Here is a 22,084-nt window from a genome sequence, read left to right on the forward strand (position 1 = left end):
GTAGTCAGCGGAGAAAACAGAAGATACGTTTACAAAAAATCCCCTAGATTGTGTTAATATGGTATGTAATAATATTATAATCAAAATATTACTCTTTACACAGACAATATAATAGGTACTAGTACTAGTAGTGTCATAGTTATCATCGTCTTGTATCTATCTACATCTACTCTGTGGATACACCGTAAAGATAAGTTTTATTACCGCTTAGACTGCAGTATATAGGAAGGAGTATTATTTAGCCTGTATAATATTATATATAGGAGGGGGAGGGGGATAAAGGGATTATTAGTAATGGACACTGAAAATCCCAATGTTAGCAATATGACCAACCAGGACGACCTCCTCGCGGTTCCCCCTGGAAACTATTTTCATCGATCATCCTTCAGCGTATCCCATTAGCGCAGGCAGAGTTATCATTCCATATATATATATATATATATATATATATATATATATATATATATATATATATATATATATATATATATATATATATATCGACTGTCTTTGATTATCGAACTAATAAAATAGATCAACGGTAAGAAAATATTCTAATAACAATAATAATAGATAGGAAAGAAAGCGCAGAAAAAGTAACTAAATACTAAATAATTTTCATAATTTTTCTACCAATATGAGAGAGATCGATTGGTGTTTGACACCATAAAGATCAGTAACCGATAAAGCAGCCAAACACATCTGCGCGCGATAGGTACTTTAGTACATCCTGTAAATTTTGCTTATAGTATTAAGATTATAAGTAGAATATGAATTTATATATCTACCTATCTAACATAAAGTTGTTATAATAGTTAAGGTTTAGTATAAGTTACAATTAGTAAGACCGTTAGCAAGTTCATTAGGTACTACTACACCTATCCCCCGATTTACACGGTAGATACGTTCCTGAGAAAAACGTGTAAATCGAAAATTAAAAATTTTAAGTCAAAACCGTGTAAATCGAAAAGCTTGCTGAAAATGCATAATTTTATTATTTAACAGTTGTGATTTTTTTCAATATTTTTAGGTGTACACAGAAATAAAAATAAATGCATTGACAGGTTAAAATATGTAATATATTACGGAAACACTGTTTTTTTATTTAATTACAATACATTAAACGATCCAAAGCGATCCAAAATTTCGATTTTAGCATTTAGTAGGGTGCGATAAAAACAAAAAAAAAAACTTATTTGGAAAACCGTGTAAAAGCGACAACGTGTAAAACAAGTACCGTGTAAATCGGGGGATAGGTGTAATAACTATGGCAAGTTGGCTACTGAGTAGAAATCGTTTTTACCGATTGTGAGTCAAATCGTGACGTTTGTAGATGGCATTAGCGTATTGGCAGTTTTTGACATTTGAATGAATGACATTTCTTTCATTAAAAGATCATCAGTCTATTCATGAATTCGTTGTTGAGAGATCTACTATCAAGTGCGGAATAAATAATTACATGTTTTTATTTAATATTATATTGATTATTTAATAAGTGCAGATAAAAAAGGAATATTTTGTTACTCTCATTTAAAATATGAATAATAAAAATGACCAGGAAAAACAAATTCGTGTTTGGTGTGATGGGTGGTGAGTAAAATATTTTTGTAGCTTTTCTTTAATGCTTCCTCTATTTTTAAAAACATGCGTTCCTTGAACACAAACAGTACAGTAAATATGTGTTAGTTATGAGTCAGACGTTTCATTAATTTGAAAACAAACGATACACGTTAGTCATAAATTAAGGGTTTATTGCAAAATATTTAGTACTTATTTAAAATCACAGATCTCATAATAAATCGTCTCAAATTATCCGGTCTCTATTTTCCACGAACTTCACTATATTTCTAAATTATTTTTCAGTTATGATATGGTTCACTTTGGTCATGCAAATTCATTGAGACAGGCGAAAGCACTGGGAGATGTGTTAATAGTAGGAGTACATACTGATGAGGAAATAGCCAAACACAAAGGGCCACCCGTGTTTACTCAAGAAGAAAGGTACAAAATGGTTCGTGCCATTAAATGGGTGGACCATGTTGTGGAGGGAGCCCCATATGTTACTACACTTGAAACATTAGACAAATACCAGTGCGACTTTTGTGTACATGGAGGTACAATATCTTTTATTATTTGCTTATAATATCTGTGGCTAATTTGTATGAGTTATTTACTTATTTCACAATTATAGCATATCTTTTTATAAACAAAAAATTTTTTATTAAAAGTTTTTATTGATGTGTAAATAATATTATAAAATTAATTAATTGGTAATTAAATTATACTTACCTAGTGTAAAAAAAAATATAGCTGTTTGTTTATTTTTTGCATTATTATATTGATTAAAAGACATACCAAAATTGTTTATAAGTTACAACAAGTATAAAGAGAAAAATTATGTGTATATATATTTATTTAAGACAAATTGTGAAAATATTACAGATCAATTACCTTAAATGGAAATCATATTTGTTAGATTAGTATGTAATTAATGACATATATATAAACTGTGCTTTCATAATAGAAAAACAAATAATTAGTTGAAATATAAAATAAAAAGAAGTTATTTAGATTATTTGCAGTTCACTGTATCTGTCTGCCCTAATCTGAGATAAATATGATGTATTGTGTGTATTCAATTGCCCCATTCAAAGAAATATATACATATACACATACACTTAAAATTATATGATACTGTTTTTCATTTTCATACTTAAGCACTTTGTGATATTAATATTTAAATTACTGAAATCATTGTGGGATAAAGTGGTTAATTTCATAAGTGCATATTTTATACTAATATATAAAACGAAAGAGTTTGTTTGTTTGAATGCTTAGTGCATCTGTATATATATAATCTCTTAAACTATCAGTCATACTTAAATTTTTTTTTCTTGCAATTTGATAGCTCATTTAGTAAAGCTTTCCTCATCTTTTATAACCTTTTATAGGCTATTCAAAATTACAATGTGACCATGACTGAATGACAAGCTGCAGGTTATAGCTTTATGTAAGCAATTTGTAATTCTCTGAGAGAGAAGTGTTATCTATTTTGGCTTCATTTATATGTAGGTATATTATAAACATGCATATTATATAAACAAGTACTATTTATAGTAGTTCAACTATAAACTCAAATACTAATTATTTCAAATTATGAAAATGAACATTTTAAAAAATATTATATTATCTATTATTTAAGTGAAACCTAAAATAATCATGTGTCAAGTGTGATTATAATAGAGATTCAAAAACAGATTTTATACAGTGGATACATTTTTTAATTAAAAAAAAAAATTATAACAACAAAATATTTTAAATTAAGCTGCTGTATAATAAAAGCTTTATAAATATATTTTATTATTTGTTTAGGATTTGTAAAAATCTTGTTATAAAACTGTATTTTCAGGTCAGACAACTCCACAAGTTCCTTTCTAGTAGCAGTATAAACACATTTAAGGTTTAGTGCCCACCCTAGATTGTGAGCGAGGCTTTTAACTATTATTGCAAAGACATATCTGAGAGTTTGTAAAGTACTGCTTTTAAGGGGCAAGGCCTTCCTTTAAAAATAATATTAAATATGATGATGGAGGTAATATTAAAGTATGTCTTTACAGATGATATTACAGTGACTGCAGATGGAATTGATACATATCATTTGGTGAAAGAAGCTGGTAGATACAGGTACCTATACCTATACTAGATACAATTGATTGTTTAATATGCTATACAAACTCACTCATATCTACAATATTAGTAAAGATTTATCCAAAAATGTTTTTTAACGAGTAATCCTGTGTTTGTCAGGGATTTTTGAAAAAGTGGTTGAATGATTTTTTTCTTGAGTAACCAACTTATAGTATACCTTTGGTGTAACTGGGGACACACTCTGCCCAGATAACAGAAGTATGTGGGTTCGAATCCCATCAGATTGAGCTATTGGAATCTATTAGTTAGGATTGTGTTTATATAATAACTTTAGTTTGTTGATTATGTAGAAGTACTCCCTGAAATTTTAAAATCAATTATAAATGCTGTATTTTTTCCTTAATAAATACGAATTATTTAACTAATAGAACAATATTATGATGACCTTTATGGTGTAGCAGTTTAACTACTTTAAAATACATTTTGGTTATTTCGTATTTGACACAAACGCTTGTAATCCTGTTTGGTCGCCTGTACTTTGTATATATATATATATATATATATTTACAGAAAATAAAATATGCCAGTTTATTATTAATTGTCAGTATCCATAGATACAACTCCGTTTACTTTTGAGACTATATGTACTGTATGATATATTCAGAACTGTTTATTATAGTTATATACTACATTACTGTTAACTAATACAATAAATTATATTTTTTACAAAATTATCTACTGAAATAAGAAATAATAGATTCGCATCTGGGAAGCGTAAAGAGGCAGCCAGTGATGTAAAATTCTGGTGGTCGTGCTAGACAAAATGTAACTATATTCAAATCGTGAAAAATAAAAGAAGGCACCCTTTTTGCGACGGTAGTTTCGATTCTTGAGAGAAAAGATCTCGTATTATAATTACTTATTCATGATCACAGATATGTGAGCACTGAGAGTCAAAATGTTTCTGATGTTTATTTTTACATATCTAATTAAATAATAATAATCTATGATGTTATTCACATTATCCTCTTATTTTTAGGGAGGTGATGAGAACAGCTGGTGTATCTACAACAGATTTAGTTGGCCGAATGCTGCTACTTACCAGAGAACATTTCAAGTAAATATTAATTATTAATCATAACATTTATTCATAGTATTAATTAAGTACTACACAATCTGGTTGTCGACTTATTATAAAATACCAGACAATAAACGCGGGCATAGATTAGAATACCTCCATCTGTGTTCAAATGATCTGAAATTTTATAATTTCGTTTGGTAAATTGGCCCAAACGAGAATCAAAGCCGGAACCGGAAACCAGTACCCCATTTACACAAAGCAACATACTTGCAATTAATTAAAATATATTTTCCTTCCATAGTACGCTATAAAAATCGTGTACTTACATAGAGACTTCTTATGTGTTTTAAAAGACTAGGTGTTCAACATTGATTTGCAAATATATAGGTACTAATCGTAGTATAAAAATAAAAAAAAAAAATGCCTGATAATAGACTTGTGACAGTAAATTTCTTAAACCAAATACTAAAAACCATATTTAATCTTGACAGTTAGTAACCTGTTATCGTTAAATACATTTCAAACTACTACTACAAATTTTTAAGAGAAAGTGTTTATTCGTGTAAACCCTTACTGTTAAAAATTGAATATCTATGTAATCTATTGAATATAATCAGTTATTTGTGTTAATACTTTCTGGTAAAAATTAAACATTAATAATCAATGTCACATAACTACACATAAAAAGTCAAGTTGATAACCTCCCTCCATTTTAAAGTTGTTGTAAAAAGAAACAACGTAAATTAGTAACAAGGACGTAATAAGTAGGGACTGGACTTTGCCCTAGTTTCTTTTCATCTCCATGTATAATGTAGGCACGAAGTGAAATAAACTTGTTATTATAATAAAGTGCTTATAATGCTTATATTTGCAAGATCCATATAATGTAGATACCTACCTATTTATCAATTTTTTTACTTTAGTGCTTATTAATAAATATTAATAGTAAACTATTAATTCTTTTATGAAAGTGTTCTACCAGTGAAATTAAATATATTTCATAAAAAAAGGGTTGAAAAACGATAAACAATGTTAAGTATCTCCTGTACTAATGATTAACTTTACTGCTGCACGCACCTTGTTATGGAAGGCTCGAAATTGTTTGTCATTTTACGATCCATTCTTTGGGTAATTTATTTAACTTCAATAGTAGAACACTCTAATACACTTTTTTTAATGGGTGATAATGGAATGGTAACCTCGCCTGCGCTATCGGTATACGCTGGCGGGGCACCAGTGAGGCATGATAGGTAACGATGAAAGCAGGTCACTTAGCCCATCGTGACAATTCAATTAGAATTATCCACGATGGTTTCCAAGGGGAACCACGTGGAGGTCGACCTGACAGGTTATATTACTAGCAAAGGGTCAGCTAGACCCCATTACTAACAATCCCTTTCCCTTCAGTATTACACTGACTACACTACTGAATTACTTTCAGACACATTCATTACCGTACATAGATATTGTTTATGAGTAGAGTAATGCTAGTAAATTAATATAATAAACATTTATTGAAAACAAAATTAAATGAGAAAATTAAAATATAAAATCATCATATTCCTGACCTGTAAAATTCTATTCGTTCATTAATATAAAATTATCATATTACTGCAACATAGGAATCCTTCTTAAGGGGAGTTTTGCCAGTAGTTGCTATGCTCGGCAGGCGGGTTCGTAACCACAGTTAGTCTTTTGGTGTTGTTTTAAGAGGGGCTGTGCAGCCCATCCCTTGACGATTAAGTTCCTTCAGTCGACTCTTACGAAACACATGGGAAAGGAAGATGCAGCCCATTTTATACCGGGAGCACATGGCAAAATTCTATACTTCTTATTAAAGCAAATAATAAAATTATTTACTTCAATTGCTATATATCAGATTAATTTTTGCACTTAAGGAATGTTATCGTCTCCAGGAGAGGTGACAAAGAATATTCCGTGGCTCTGGAACATTCGTCAAATCTCGGCACAGATTCCACCGCACGATCGCCCTACACTGGTTGTTCGCAGTTCCTACCCACCACGCAGAAGATCATCCAGTTTAGCAGTGGTCTCTCGCCTAAGCCTACTGATAGGGTAAGTATTAATTATATTACATACTAACTTTTACCAGCGACTTCGCCCACGTGATCGGGATGCGTTTATTGACCGGGGTAAACAGTAGCCGATGTCTTTCTCCATTTCATATAGTACTTACCTGCATTTCAAATTTCATGTTGATATATACAGCGTATGGTACACGAGTACCAAATTTCATACAAATCCGTTCAGTAGTTTTTGCGTGAAAGAGTAACAAACATCTATCTATCCAACGTTAAAAATTTTTGCATATGTAATATTAATAGGATTAGTAAGTATTGACTGTTACTGCTATTCTTTCTTAGTTTTTTTTTTTTATTATAATAGAAAAAATAATGTTAATTATTTTGATTATTATTATTATTAGTTTTATAGCTATTTGTCAAATTTTATATCGACTTTAAGTAGACCTATACAAAAGATTTTTTAAATCGTCATATTCTTTTTTATTAAAAGTTTTTTTTATTTTGAGAGAGTTGTCGTACGTAAGGAATTTTGATAACAAATAGTTAAGTAACATAATCTTTACAAACTTTTTTATGTGTAATATTAGTACCTACTTGCTTTCAGTGTATTTGTAGATTGATTTGATTTATAATCAAATCGATGCTCTAATCTATCCATATCTATATGTTTAATACAAAAATAACAAATGCCGTGCCTGTAGGGGGCATATGTAATCTTTTCGAAAATTTTAATTATTTTTTTTTTTGTATTCTTTTTTGTCGATTTAATATTTTTATAAATATTTCTTGTATTTAGTATATATAAGACCCATAATAAAATATTACTTATTAATATAAATAATATATTAAGTTCAATTCTAACAAAAGGATACACTAAATTAAATGTAACTATGAGTTAATAATAACCTCACATTGGAATAAACCTTATCGGTTTTTTGTGTCAGTTATTAACATTCCTAGTTATCGACACATATTTTTATCTTTATAAATATATATTTATGTACGATGTAGTAATGTTCATATCCGCTTACATAAAGATCGTTACCCACATTTAACCGACTTTATAAAGGTGGTTTACACTCGACAAATAGTTTCTATATAATTATATCTAGGTTGTGATATATTTCGTTTAATAAAACCTTATATTAATTACACGTAATATATGAAATGAAGAAAGACTTTTTACTCCAATCTTAAATGGATGAAGTTGCTGGTAAAAACTAGTTAATAATATTTCAAATTTTAAAGACTTTTATTTTAATTTACTGGATACATTTTGCTTTTTGAGGCTCTTGGTGTGGAATTATATATGTATTGGGATCGATTCTAAGACGTCGTTGCTCTAAATGATTTTTTTTTATTATAGTTTCGCAAATGTTTTATTTTGTTTCATCATAAACTAAATTTATAGTAATTTTTAACTTAAATGTATTCATATTAGTTCTTAGAACAAAGATTTCGCTGTGATATTAAATTGAAATTATATTTTTATTTTAAAGATGGGTTTAGAGAAATGACGCTTTAAAATCGACCCTTAGAATTATCGCACGCACGAAATCATATTACACGAAGGCATATTAGTATACGCTGTTTGACTATAAGTGAGGGATGTCAAGTGACGCCAAAGTCGGCTTCGTTCACTTATCTTGACGAATTCACCAGGTAATAACCGCGAAGGTTTCACGTGTACCGCATGGAGCTCGATCTGTGTATATTGCTTGCAGTGATACTTCTGGCAGTGTCGTATCTCCTCACTTTCAGGGCACTTCCCTTGATAAAAAGTCGAGTCTAGGAATTCTGGGCGTTGATATATCTTGCGACGTCCAGTTTTGCGGTCATCTGGAGGAGAAGGCTAAGATAGCTTCCAAAAAGTTATGAGTGCTCAATAGGGTGAGACGATATTTCATGCCAGAACACCGCCGGAAATTATATAAAGCCCAAGTCAGGCCGCATATGGAATACTGTTCTCATACCAACTCCTTCCGTTTTCAAAGTCGGGCGGCTCGAATTATCGATAGTCAACGCCTTACTGTCCGACTTGACCCACTGAAACTGCGCAGAGATGTTGCATCTCTGTGCATCTTCTACCGAATTTATCATGGGGAGTGTTCTGAGGAATTGTTCGGATTGATACCTGCTGCTGATTTTCACCACCGTACAACCCGCCACAAACTAAAGTTTCATCCCAATCATCTGGACGAGTGGCGGTCTTCCACCGTGCGTTTTTCAAGGCACTTTCTTCCACGCACAACCATTCTTTGGAATCAACTTCCAGCAGCAGTATTTCCGAACCGATACGACAACATAACCTTCAAGAAAAGAGTATATTCCTTTTTAAAAGGCCGGCAGCACATCTGCAATGCCGCTGGTGTTGTGGGTGATCATGGGCGGCGGTAGTCACTTACCATCAGGTGAGCCGCATGCTCGTTTGCCCCCTGTGTTGTAAAAAAAAAATACTTACTGGATCTCCATTACTAAGAATCCCTTTCTATCCAATTATTTGTTTTTTTTTTTTATTATTTTTTATTGGGTGATAATGTAATGGTAATTCCATTTCCCGCCATGGTATACACTAGCGGGGCACCAATGAGGGATGATACGTGAGGATGAAAGCAGGGGGTTTACCATGAAATGAAATTCTGAATTTCAGATTCAATTTTGTGTTTTCGATCATACTGAAATCGGCCCAGTAAATAGAGCTTAACGTTTTGTTTGTCATAAATTCTACCATACAAGTCTAAAGAAACGATATTTGAAAAAATTTTAAACGGTACGTATTATGTAATTTTAAATTGTTTTGCTCGACCCCGAAATTTCGGAAACACTTCATGGTAGGCCCTCAGGTCAGTTAGTCCATTGCACAAGAAATAACCACGATGGTTCCAGGGCGAACCACTTGGAGGTCGACCTGATAGGATATATTCCTACCAATGGAGATGTTAGGTCCTTAGTCCTAACAATCCCTTCCCCCTATTGATTATGTTAAACATATTTTTACAGGTGGTATATGTAGCGGGGGCATTTGATCTCTTTCACGTGGGACACCTAGACTTCTTAGAGGAGGCACATAAACAAGGCGATTTTCTCATAGTAGGCCTGCACACAGACCTCGAGGTCAACCGCTACAAAGGATCCAATTACCCTATTATGAATCTACATGAACGCGTGCTCTCTGTACTAGCTTGTAAGGTAAAATCATTTATTTAGTTATTAACTTAGGACACTAAGACTTTCGCGTTATATGATTTATGGTTTATAAATAATATCCATTATGGTGCTCATCATTTAAATATAATTAAATAAAATATAGTAATTTATCTAGGTTTTCTCGACGTTTCGACATACATGTACCGGCCATAGTTAATTAAGTTGGCTGAGCTCACGTAACCTGGTCGAAATATTCTGATAACCCTAGATAAATGGTTACATTTATTTATTATGATAGCATTTAAGAATACATCTTCAGCGATACCGTAAAGTGACAGTCATTTAAAATCTGATTGTTAATTTTCCAGAACTCTGTTACAATTTACTGCCATTACTTATTTAATACTTTTTATAATGCGGTGCCGTTTAATATATTTGTAACAATATTATTTATTTTAAACGTTAAGTGCAACGACCTGCGAGCATTAACGAACGAAGCATTATTATTAAATATACCTTACTAACTTTTCCCTACGGCTTTGCTCCCGTGAATCAATATATAAGTTAGGATAACCTCTCAGTATATCAAATTTCACAAGTTTAAGCGTGATAAAGTACATACATACATCTTTAGAAATTTTTACATTTATATTATTAGTAGTGTTCTTATAGCAAATTATTAGAATATTCATGTCCTATTATATAAATCTCTAAAGTCAAGCTCTCGTTTACGGTTCAACCACTCAAGACTAAGGATCTCGAATGGTCCTGAAACTAGACAAGCTTTTTTAACCAAATTACACCCAAGTTAAATCGGTAGTCATTATATTATAATGTGTACTTACGAAGTTTTTCATAATAAAATCTGTCATTCCTACAATATTCTTTAAAAAAGAGAGAAGTTTTTTTTCGGTCTGATTATACCGGCCGTATACTTGTTTGCTACCTCAGTGGTATAAAAGAATAATATTGATTTGACCGGAAATTCCAAAAATATATTTATGATGATTCAAATTAAATTTTATAGAGAGGCTTAGCTTTAGTCCATTAGTGGACTGCATTAGTTTAATGATAAAGATGAAGGAATGTTTTGATAGTAAGTCGGTAATACATTTCCGTGGGATTCACGTAGCATAACTCACAGGTACGACTGTATATATATATATATATATATATATATATATATATATATATATATATATATATATATATATATATATATATATATATATATATATAATCTATCTTACCATTATCGACATCAAATTTAGATCAGCACTATTTACTGTTCTACACCAAATACACTCAATTGTTTTAAGAAGTTATGTATGTATGCAAATTATGTTTCATTGTCAGTTTAGTTTACAATGAGTGACCTTTGTATTATTTTAAAGTTATGTTTTAACGATAGACTCTTCGTACTTTAGATTTTTTTTTATGTTATTTAAAATGACAAAATAAACTGATGGCCCACCATTAGTGTATTTAAGTTTATTTTCCAGGATCTGGCCCCTTATAAAACGTGCAATATGTATCATTATACTAATATTTATCACTGCAAGCTTCGCTCTTATTCTGGGGTGAGCCTCAGTCAATTCTAGGACGGGCACCAGTCAATTCTAAGACTATTTTTGGATTTTTCCTATCCTATGTTAACTAACATAATAATTTGTTTATTCATAACCAACATTTGAAGTATGAAGTAACACAACACTTATACACCATAATTTATTGGAACACTCGATTGCTATAACTTCTGAAAAAGCACATCACCTTCATCTATATACTCATATAATTATTATTTCTCTTAAACTATGCAGGGCCGTAGCTAAACCCATGTTTAAGGTAGGGCAAAAGAACTTTTTGGTAGGGCACAAGCCATAATTGAGTGACGTCCAAAAAGCGAATCTATGTAATTTTTATTGGGGTATTTTAAGGGCATCGGAGCTTTTAAGACAGGGCATTGTAGCTACCGCTATACGGATCTACGTATATTGGAATTAAATTAATTAATGAATTTAATAACGTTTAAATTGCGATTATGATATAATTAGAAATGACTTACTTAACAATGTTGGGAAATAAATTCCACAAAGATAATATCATTAACAGGTTTAATCGCGGAAAAAATATCAATTATCTTCGCAACTGAATATCAAATTTTAAAAAGATCAAGGTTACAACTCGACTGTTTTTTTTTTTATATTATTCGATGTCTTCGCCAATAAATATTTAACTTGCTGAATTTTAAGTTATTATTAATTGCAAAAATACTGGTGCTTCTATATTATTTATTATTTTTGTATTCTTCAGTATTATTTTTATACTATACCTGACCTTTGACCGATAGTTTGACCTTATGACATTTTTAAGTCTGTAACATTACATTGCACGTAAATTACGTTATATTTACTTGTGAATACCGTTAGGTACACAATTTTATATTTTAACTAACGATTGGTTCCGGTGTGACCTTACTAATGTAATATAATTTTTACTGGACGGTGTCTGTAAATGGAAGTCATCGTTTTCCTATCCCAATTATTATTTAGGTCGGCTGTAATATATTTTTTTTTTTTTTAAGAAAAATAAGGGCTGTTTATAAATTCATTTTGAAGCTATTCAAGATAAATCTGCGTGATTTTTATGAATGTGTTTTGTAATTTGATTATGTAATATATCGTCTGATAATAAATAAAAAAATAGTGGCAATAAAAGTTACAATATTAAGTTTTAAATTTTTTGTTTATGTCTGTATGTTCCCTCACTCTTGTATTTTCGAAGATCTAATTTAAAATCTGGTGTATTTTTTATGATACGCTGTCTATAAGTAGCTACTACTTTCTAAATTTACGCGTACGAAGTTGTGAGCAAATATTATTATAAAAATAAAATTGTGGACGTACTTGTATTAAGTCTTTATATACGTATATGATGTTTTTGCTCCACAAAAAAGAACAGCAATTTCAATCAAGACAAAATTAATCTAGCACCAATTTGGAGCAAAACCTATTGATTGCAAAAAAAAAAAACAGTCTGTTTTTATACAATTTAGAATGGCAAATAAGCTAACGGCACACCTGATGGTAAATGGTAACCGTCCCCAATAGACATGAGCAGTACCATGGACATAACAGAGCATACTGTTTCGCCCATGATACCCCCCTCCATGCGTTGCCATTCCTAAGGACTCGGGTGTTATTCCTCTGTACCCTATAAATTCACGCCATATCCCACCCTTCAAACCGACTTTTATAAAAAAAAGTCTCCCTCTGGTTGAATTAGTGAAAATATAGGATAACATACACAATTTCTTTATGAAGTTGCTTAATAAATATTAAATTATGTTTCAGTATGTTCACGAGGTGGTGATCGGAGCACCGTACAGCGTGACCGCCGATTTAATGGATCATTTCCGCGTAAAGGTGGTATGCCATGGGTTGACGCCTACTGTGTTAGACGCCGATGGGTCCGATCCCTACACGGTGCCCAAACAGCGCGGATGCTTCAAGGTTTGCACATTATATATTAATTTTATTTAAATGTACCTAATATAATTAAAACTATATGAAATAGCGAAAATACTGAATGTCGTTTTTAGATAATTTTCATAAAACAGAAACTGGATCATTTGCTTTTTATAATTTAATTTAATACAGCTTTATAAATATGATCTACACTGTACGATATTATTCAAAATACTTTGTAGTTTTTATTCCACTATATTTATTATAAAATGTATATATAATTTACCGCGCGCTTTTTTTCTGACTTTATTAAAAATATTTTACAGGTTTTAAATTCGGGCAATACCATGACTACAGATGATATAGTTCAACGAATAATCCGCCATCGCTTAGAGTTCGAGGTTCGAAACTCTCGCAAAGAACAAAAGGAAGTTGCCATAACTAAGGCTTTACAAAAAGGCCACATAAAGCTAAATGGAGACTGTGAACATACGACGAAAGCGGCGAGTTAAGTCAAATATTAATCTTATATAATTTGTTACCAAATATTAATAATTTATTTATGTCGACACCATGAATATGAATTAATGTAAGAGACAAAATCATTTAAATAAACAATATACGTAGTTGAATTCAGAATTTTGCTCTATCAAAGCGTGTATTTAAAACTTCGTTACCTCCAGAAAAATCAATTCTTACCATATATATTTTTGCTAAAAATGTTAAAATATTGATCACACAAAAATTATTTTTCTAGTGTAAGTATGCGTCATAATAAAAAAAAATACTACTTATATATTAATCACTATTTAAAAATTTTTTTTAAGCTTACCAATGTTGCGGTATTTTAAAATTTTGATATTTGGCGTAGTTATCTATTACTTTATATTGTTTTTAGTCACGATTATACATAGCTATTTTGGCTGCAAACTTCGCCTGTAGCGTAATTATAAAGAACGAGATAGAAAGTTCAGTTTATTTTCGTATACGTTTACCAGTTTACTGTCTAAAAAATATTAAAAACTAATAATGCAATTTTAAGCAAAAAAACTAGAATTTTAAATATATAATTTGAATGGCAATCAGAACGATAAAGCAAAATAAAACAAAGCTCTCTAACTATATGATACTTATTTGCCCATTATTTTCTTGTATTTCAGTAAAGTAACGTGTTTACAACTTTTCTTAATAAGCTATGGTAACCACTTACCATTAGGTGGGCCGTATGCTTGTTTGCCACCTCAGTGGTATAAAAAACACAACCTATCTCTATATCTATAAATATTATCTTAACTTTAATAGTAATAAAACCTTTTCAAATCTAAGAAACTTGTGTAGTTGTTGTATAAAAAAGTTAAAATAAAAATAAAAGGAATTTTACTACTTCTACTACTAATTAACAAATTTTTTTTTTATTTGTCCCTTATCTTAATTCACATTTTCGGTATCAATATGTTGTTGTGCTGTTTAGTTAAACTTATAATTAAAATGTGTATTTATTTGTCAATTGACTATTATTAAACATAATTGTGTTATAATTATTAGATGATAATGAATTATCTAAAAGATTTATTTTCTGAAACAATCTTATTTATCTGTCTTATCAATACTCTGTCAGAAAATGGTGATATTTCAAAAGACCAGTAATATATTAATGATTATGATGATAGTATTTATTGTAGGTACTATGTAGAGAAATCATATATTATTTTCAATTGGGGACGTTCATTGAATTTCTGCCCCAATTTGACAATATCTCAGTAATTTCAATGATGGTAAACACTAAGAAATTGCCTAATTAATCCCTCTTGGATTAACAGCGGTATGCTTGTTTCTATTCATTTAGTTTCTAATATGCACAAGAAAAATGAACAAGTCTAGTTTTTTTAGAAGATATAAAAGACTTTAAATGAAATGACAGACTTAAACACGCAGATATCAACTTTATACTTATTCTTTACTTATATACTTTATTACACATACAAATTTATTTAGATATTAGAGATCTATAGCTGAAAACAGCTACCTTGTGTGGAGATTTTAATGTTTTAAAAATGCTTTTAAAAAGCGATAAAAGCGACACTGGTCAAGGTATTTATTAATAAAAAAATTAAGTTGGGGAAAAGGTCAAGTAGCTTCTTGTTATGTTTAATAGCAAATGCCTAATAAGATTATATCGCGTATGTAGATAGCTGTAGTTGTCTGCAATACCGATTACCGATACCAAAGTTGGGTACTGTGAACTAATATTAAATTTATATTAATTTTTATTTGCTAAATTGGAGAACTAGGTGGTCTAATATACATAGCTAACGGGTTAGTTCGCACAGTTATTCTGACCCTGTTGCAAGTCATAATCACGACGTAACTGATGAAATGCAGGTATGATGATGAAGTTATGATTAATGCGTTCAAAACAAATATTCGTGGTAATAACCCGTTAATTATTTATATTAAGTGCTAAAGACGACCACCAAATTCTTAAAAAAAATAAAGGGGTCTAGAATGGTCACTTTGGGGTATTGTTATAAGTTCTTAAAATGAAATTACGACATGTATGGAGCGGCAGTAAAAACGTTACGAAAACTTGTCTAAAAAGAAAAATTAACCTTAGTCCAATGTCTTTAAAATTAGAAAACTACCCGGCAGTAAATATTCTATAATTATAAGAAGAATCGTATGTCCGATATATGTGGGGCTTAGACCGTGCATCAAAGCCCCGCATACATAGCCATATTGTAACTATCCAATTTTATAGAAAGATTATTGCTTTTGTCGTTTATATTAATCAAAGCGATTACTTTTTTCGTGTTTAGTAATTGTTAAACTGTGTAGAATATCATCTTTGTCACTCCACATAGTTACGGCATATTAGTAACATAGGCGATGGTATCGCGTATTCACATATTTATTGCCGGGTACTGTAAGTATGAGAATTAAATAAATTTTTTATTCGTAATATAACTAATGCCGCTATAAAGGATGTTATTTTTATATTAGGTATACATTTAAAGTGCTATGGATGCAAAAGGACTTTCGCCTTCTGTCTAATCATAATGTAGATTCTTGTTTCCTTAGAAATTTAATAAGTATGAATATTTCACATTGTTAATATATTAGCCACTAAGTAAGTTACTGTTTAATTGTTTCGTAATTATGTACATATACCACCAAAGGTATAGATAAACGAATATTTTTGTATACTCGATTCAAAAAGGTAACATACCTACATGTCTTAATACGAATATAAAATGGTTGCCCATGTGAATTGTTATAAGCAATTTTGCTACTCATTATTAAGGTAGGTACATAATATAAGAATAGTGTAACATCAATTTTTAATGTAAGTATCTATGCATTTGTAATTCATATTTTGCCCGCCTATATATTGTATGTTATTGTAAAAAGACTAGCTGTTCCTTCAATTTATTCGCATGCATTTCGATTGTAATTATGCTATGGAAACCATCTACAAGGTTAAAACGTCCAAGCAATCACTCCAAAATTAAAATGTTATCTTTTTCTGTCTAACATAAGATGCTGGTATACAGTATACAACTTGATACTAATTATTTCTTGTGCCGCTATTAAAGAAAGAAATAAAAAGAACATTGTTCAAAATTTGTTTTATTGATAGTATAAACTACTGCATCAAATTGGATACAGTTTTTACAATTGTGTTTCTGAAGGTCTATCTTGAAATCTGATGTAGGTTTAACTTAATACACCATCTTTAAATGACAAATTTCATTACATTTCCAACTTCTGAAATCCACGCAGAAAAAAATGTAGCAATAAAAAGCTACTTATTAATACAAAAGCAGTATTAACTATATATTATTATAGTGTCTAAGTTAAGACTATACCAGATAAATATCTAATTTCTCTGTTATAAAGAATTTTTATTGCATTTGTAGTTACAAAAGAAATGAGAAAATACATAGCAGGTATCACGTGCTATTTGCAAGATCAATTGTTAAAAAATTAATTCTTTATAATTTTAGTTCTTACATTGTTCTACAGAGGCAGCACTAATGGTTGCTACTAAATGTTTTCATGTAGATAAAGCCTATTATCAATAAAAAATAAGTAATATTAAAATGAAAATTTATAATAAATATCGCTAAATTTTCGGTGTTATCATGATTATTTTTTAATATGTGTGTGTTTCACGAATGCTAATAAGCTTCCCGTCAAGTTTTTCTCAAGAGACTACAGCATGGGCTTCTTCAAAAAAAGGTAAAGAGGCTACTACAGATTTGCAACACGCACATAATGCTTCTGATATTGCAGGAGTTTAAAGGTTACGGTAATCGCTTACCATTAAATAGGCCGTATGCTTGTTTACTATCTCACTGGTATAAAAAGTAAAAATGATAACTAAGGATGAAAACAGGACTTTTTTATATCGATGATAATGGACTTGATAATATCTTCAGCGCTATCGGTATACGCTGAAGTGTCATCTTCAATTCAACTTTTAACTGTTGATTGCATGAATATAAATCTCCTCCTAGATGGGGTTTTGTCAGTAATTGTCACGTTTGGTAGACGGATTGGCAACCGCAGTTAATGGCTTTGTAAGTGTTTTAAGAGGCACGCTTCTGCCCATCCCTCGCTCTTCCTTAGTCGCCTCTTACGACATCCATAAAAAAAGAAGGAGTGTCCTTTTTTATGTCGGGACCACATGGGACATCAGTGAGAAATAATAGTTGAAGTGAAAACGAGACAGTTAGCCTGTCGTAACGAATTCTACAAAAATTAATCTTGGTTCATTCTTGTACAACTTAATAAATATTTCTGATGCGAAAATTAATACCGGTTGTTGTTTTACAATATTTTCTAAAAATGAATAGTACTTTTTACTACAAAATTCTGGCAACACTAGTACAGAGTACCTATAGAATAGAGCTAGACAATTTTTACTTTTTATGACAAGAAAAATTCAAAATGGCAGAAAAGTTGACTAAAGTCTTTAGGTGATCTACTAAATCTATTTATTTTTCGAGTGAAAATTGAATAGTGACGTGGTGTAACGGATTTTGTGTATTTGTTCACTGCCATTGATGTTATGTGTTTTGAAAATTTTGACTATTATAGCAATATTTTAACAAAGGTGAGTTTATTACATTGCCGCCCACTACTTTGTTTTCGTTCTGTTTGGTTTTGTTTTAAAATGTACCTAATATTTAGAATGTAGGTGCGTCCAGTGTATTTTTTTGGAAATAGGAACAAAAAAATATTTTCTTTTCCTTGAATTTATCACATAGACAACTAGACAACATTGTATTGGATTGTGCGGTAACCAGACACTACGCATCAAAAGTTATCTATTATTAACTTGTTGATTAGCAGTTTATTTATTACAGGTGTGTACTGTAGATGATTGCTAAGAATGATTGTTTTATGAATTTGATACATTTGAGATATCAACAAAAGTAAATTTATAGTAGCCATAAATGATTGAATCAATGAAGGTACTAATATTTGCACCTGTTTAGATAGGTATGTTTTACTTTAATTTCCTGCCACCTTATACCATACAAATTGTATTATGGCAATAAAATATGAGATATTTTAAATATGTATTATTTATCTTCATGCTAAGTCCTTATGAGTCCTTATTTTACTAAGACAAAATATTTTTGATTATGTGACAAAATTAGTTATTAATATAGTATTAGGTAGATTTATATTTAAAACTTTATTATATCAGCTGTTAACTGCCTACAGCTAAACAAAGGCCTTCTTCTATTGGAGTGTCTTGCCAGTAGTTGCTACACTTCACAGACGAGTTCGAAACCGTAGTTAGGTTTTGGTAATGTTTGCTATCTATCCCTCGATAACTAAATTCCCTTAGTTGCCTCTTATGACACCCACAGGAATGGAGGGTGTGGTTCATTCTATGCTGGAACCATACAGCATTCATTTACTAATACAAAATATAAGGTTAATAAAATATACTATTTTTAAAAAGTGTTTATGCATTTTTAGCGTGACATTTCCCTTAGATGTTTATGATCTAGAATGTGTTCATGACTAAAATTGTTAGTATAGACTATTGAACATTTAACATAGATGTTTTGTGACCCACCCTAGGGTCATCATTTCAGCTGTTAACTGTCTGCTGCTGAACATAAGCCTTCCCCATAAGGGGAGTTTTGCCATGCTTGGCAGCCTGGGCAACTTAAGTTAGGCATTCAGAGATGTTTTAAGACAGATGCTGCTTTCCATCCCTTTACTATTAAGTTCTTTGAGTCACCTCTTATGACACCCACTTTAAAGGAAGGTGTGGCTTATTCTATGCCGGATCACATGGATAACCTGGGCTTCGCATAGGTGTATCTATGTACTTGTACAAAAGTTTAATTAGTATATATTATACATGCTAACCTTTAAAAGTTGTCTGTATTATAATAAATTCCATATCAAAACCTGCTGCTAGATTTAGAAGTATATGGAGAAATAAATACAGATAGGGACATAGTTTTATACTGTTTAGAGATAATGTAATAGAACTGTTTATTAATAACTGCTTTTAGTTCATTAGTAAATACCCTTAATATTGTTAAAGAGTTTTTGTTAAACTGATTATAAACTTGTATTAACAAGATATCTTATTCGTAATAAGTATATTGTAGGAGGTGATAATAGGTAAAGAATTAGTGCTGGTATTATAATACAAAAGCTTTGTAAGGTATCTAGAAAATAATTAGTTGTTTACTAGTTTTTACTTTATTTTATTGAATAATATTACTATGAGGAGATATACCCTTTATTGTTAATTAAATTGGAAATTAATTATTGTTAATTTATTGTAACTTGTCACCATATTGATGTACTAAAGCACATTATTATTATTATATTTATTTATTCTAAAAATTGATATCAACAAGGAGGATTTTTTCATGCCATCCATTTTGTTGTAATGTATCACTATATGGCACTAGCACAATCATCTGGTTGGCATCAAAATTGGTATATAATACCTATAGATATTTTATACCAATTTGTTGTTGTAATAGACAAGTAGATGGTGCTGCAGCACATTAGGTTCATATTCATATATATAAATATGAATTCTCTAGCACCTCTCTTACAATAAAATTTTTAAGAAAATATTGTTCAAAATTAATTCAAATTATACCAAAATAGTCACTACTTCTAAAAAGCCAATTAAAATGCAAAATCAAAGTCAAACAAAGATAAATAACATACCTATTCAAAATGTTAAGAACTTTAAGTACTTAGGAAGTATAATCACATAGGATGCTAGGCGCACATTGGACATTAGAACTTGAATAACAATTGCAAAACAGGCCTGTGATAACAAAAAATATATATTTATATCAAAAATAACAAAAATATTCTACACAAGTTTTATAAAAACTTACATTTGGAGCATAGTATATTACATGAGTCTGAAACATGGACAATGATGCAAAAGGAAAGAAAGATGCTTGAGGCCATATTTCAAATAAATATGGACATGGAGGAGAGTGAAAAGGATAAGCTGGATAGAAAAGTAACGAATGAGGAAGTCTTGAAAAGGGATGAATGAGAAAAGAACATTAATAAAAACAATAGAGAATAGAAAAGGCAAAATGCTGGGTCACCTTATACGACATGATAATTTTTTTAAAGAGTATAGAAGAAGGAAAAATAGAGGGCAAAAGAGGAAGGGGAAGACCAAGTATTAAATACATGGGTCAGATAAAGGAAATATTAGGTGTCATGTCGTATAGGCAGAGCAAATATATGGCATGGGATAGAGCTGGCTGGAAGAAAAGCATGAATTAGTTGCGTCGACAAGAGGAAACTTAAATGAAAAGAAGAGCACCTCTCTTACATCTTGGCACCTTTTATTGAACCCTGGTATTTTCTTTGGATTTCGGCGCTCCGACCAACAGGAAACCCGCCCCGAGAGGAAAACGATTATTAATAATGGGGTCTACAGTGATTATATGAAATATACCATATCAGGTCGACCTCCTGTGGTTTCTCCTGAAACCCCTAATGTCTAATTCCGGGTGAATTCGTCACGTTACTGAACTGACCTTATATTTACTTATCATCATTCAATGGCAACTTTTCAGTGTATATCCGTAGCTTAGGCGAGGCTATATTATCATCCCATAAAAAAGACCGCCCTTCTTTCTGTTGCTGGTACCGTGGGACGGGGGTGAGGGGAATTCCTGTTTTGATCTATTGCTCTGCCTTATGTTAGATTGATATTGGGGTACAATTCTGTACAATCGATCGGTACTCTGTCATATCCATGGTACTACTCATGTCTATAGGCGACGGTTACCACTTTCCATCAGGTGGGCCGTCAGCTTGTTTGCCATTCTAAGTTGTATAAAAAAAACGTTCTTCAAATAAATAATGATGTAAATTCTCCCAAACATATCGTATCGTTCAGACATCCATTAAGTTCCCATGGGATCTGAAGATAACGGGCCGAGCTATAGGAAACAACTTATGCAATGAGAGATTATTTTTATAAATCATTGAATGATAAACAAAATTCCGTTCAGCTTGAAAGATCTAGAAGTAGCCTGCCGAAGGCTGCAGGTTTAAGCGCGAACAGCCTGAGATGCGCGGGCGCCGCGAACAGCCCGAGCCGTGAGTCATTCCCGCCCAAAAATAACTTGAAAACGGGCGCCGCCTACCGGCCGGGGCGGGCGGCATTCAGT

At 31.1% G+C, this 22,084-nt stretch overlaps 1 protein-coding gene across 3 annotated transcripts; it reads left to right on the forward strand.

The window, feature by feature from the left end:
* Positions 1–1,389: 1,389 nt before the first annotated feature.
* LOC113521240 (ethanolamine-phosphate cytidylyltransferase) lies at positions 1,390–17,009 on the forward strand. 3 transcript variants are annotated; one of them, XM_026906717.3, is made up of 8 exons: positions 1,390–1,590; positions 1,864–2,114; positions 3,618–3,684; positions 4,688–4,765; positions 6,628–6,805; positions 9,775–9,963; positions 13,275–13,433; positions 13,715–17,009. In XM_026906717.3, exons 1-8 carry the CDS (start codon positions 1,538–1,540, stop codon positions 13,898–13,900), a joined length of 1,161 nt encoding a protein of 386 aa, XP_026762518.1. In that variant the 5' UTR covers positions 1,390–1,537; the 3' UTR covers positions 13,901–17,009. The 3 variants fall into 3 exon arrangements, with proteins under 3 accessions (XP_026762518.1, XP_026762520.1, XP_026762519.1); XM_026906719.3 differs by having other exon boundaries at positions 6,649–6,805; XM_026906718.3 differs by having other exon boundaries at positions 1,391–1,590; positions 6,646–6,805.
* Positions 17,010–22,084: the final 5,075 nt, after the last annotated feature.

The sequence above is a fragment of the Galleria mellonella genome, unplaced genomic scaffold (assembly GCF_026898425.1).
Source record: "Galleria mellonella isolate WM207_F2 unplaced genomic scaffold, CSIRO_AGI_GalMel_v1 utg55, whole genome shotgun sequence".
NCBI classification, from domain to species: Eukaryota; Metazoa; Arthropoda; class Insecta; order Lepidoptera; family Pyralidae; genus Galleria; species Galleria mellonella.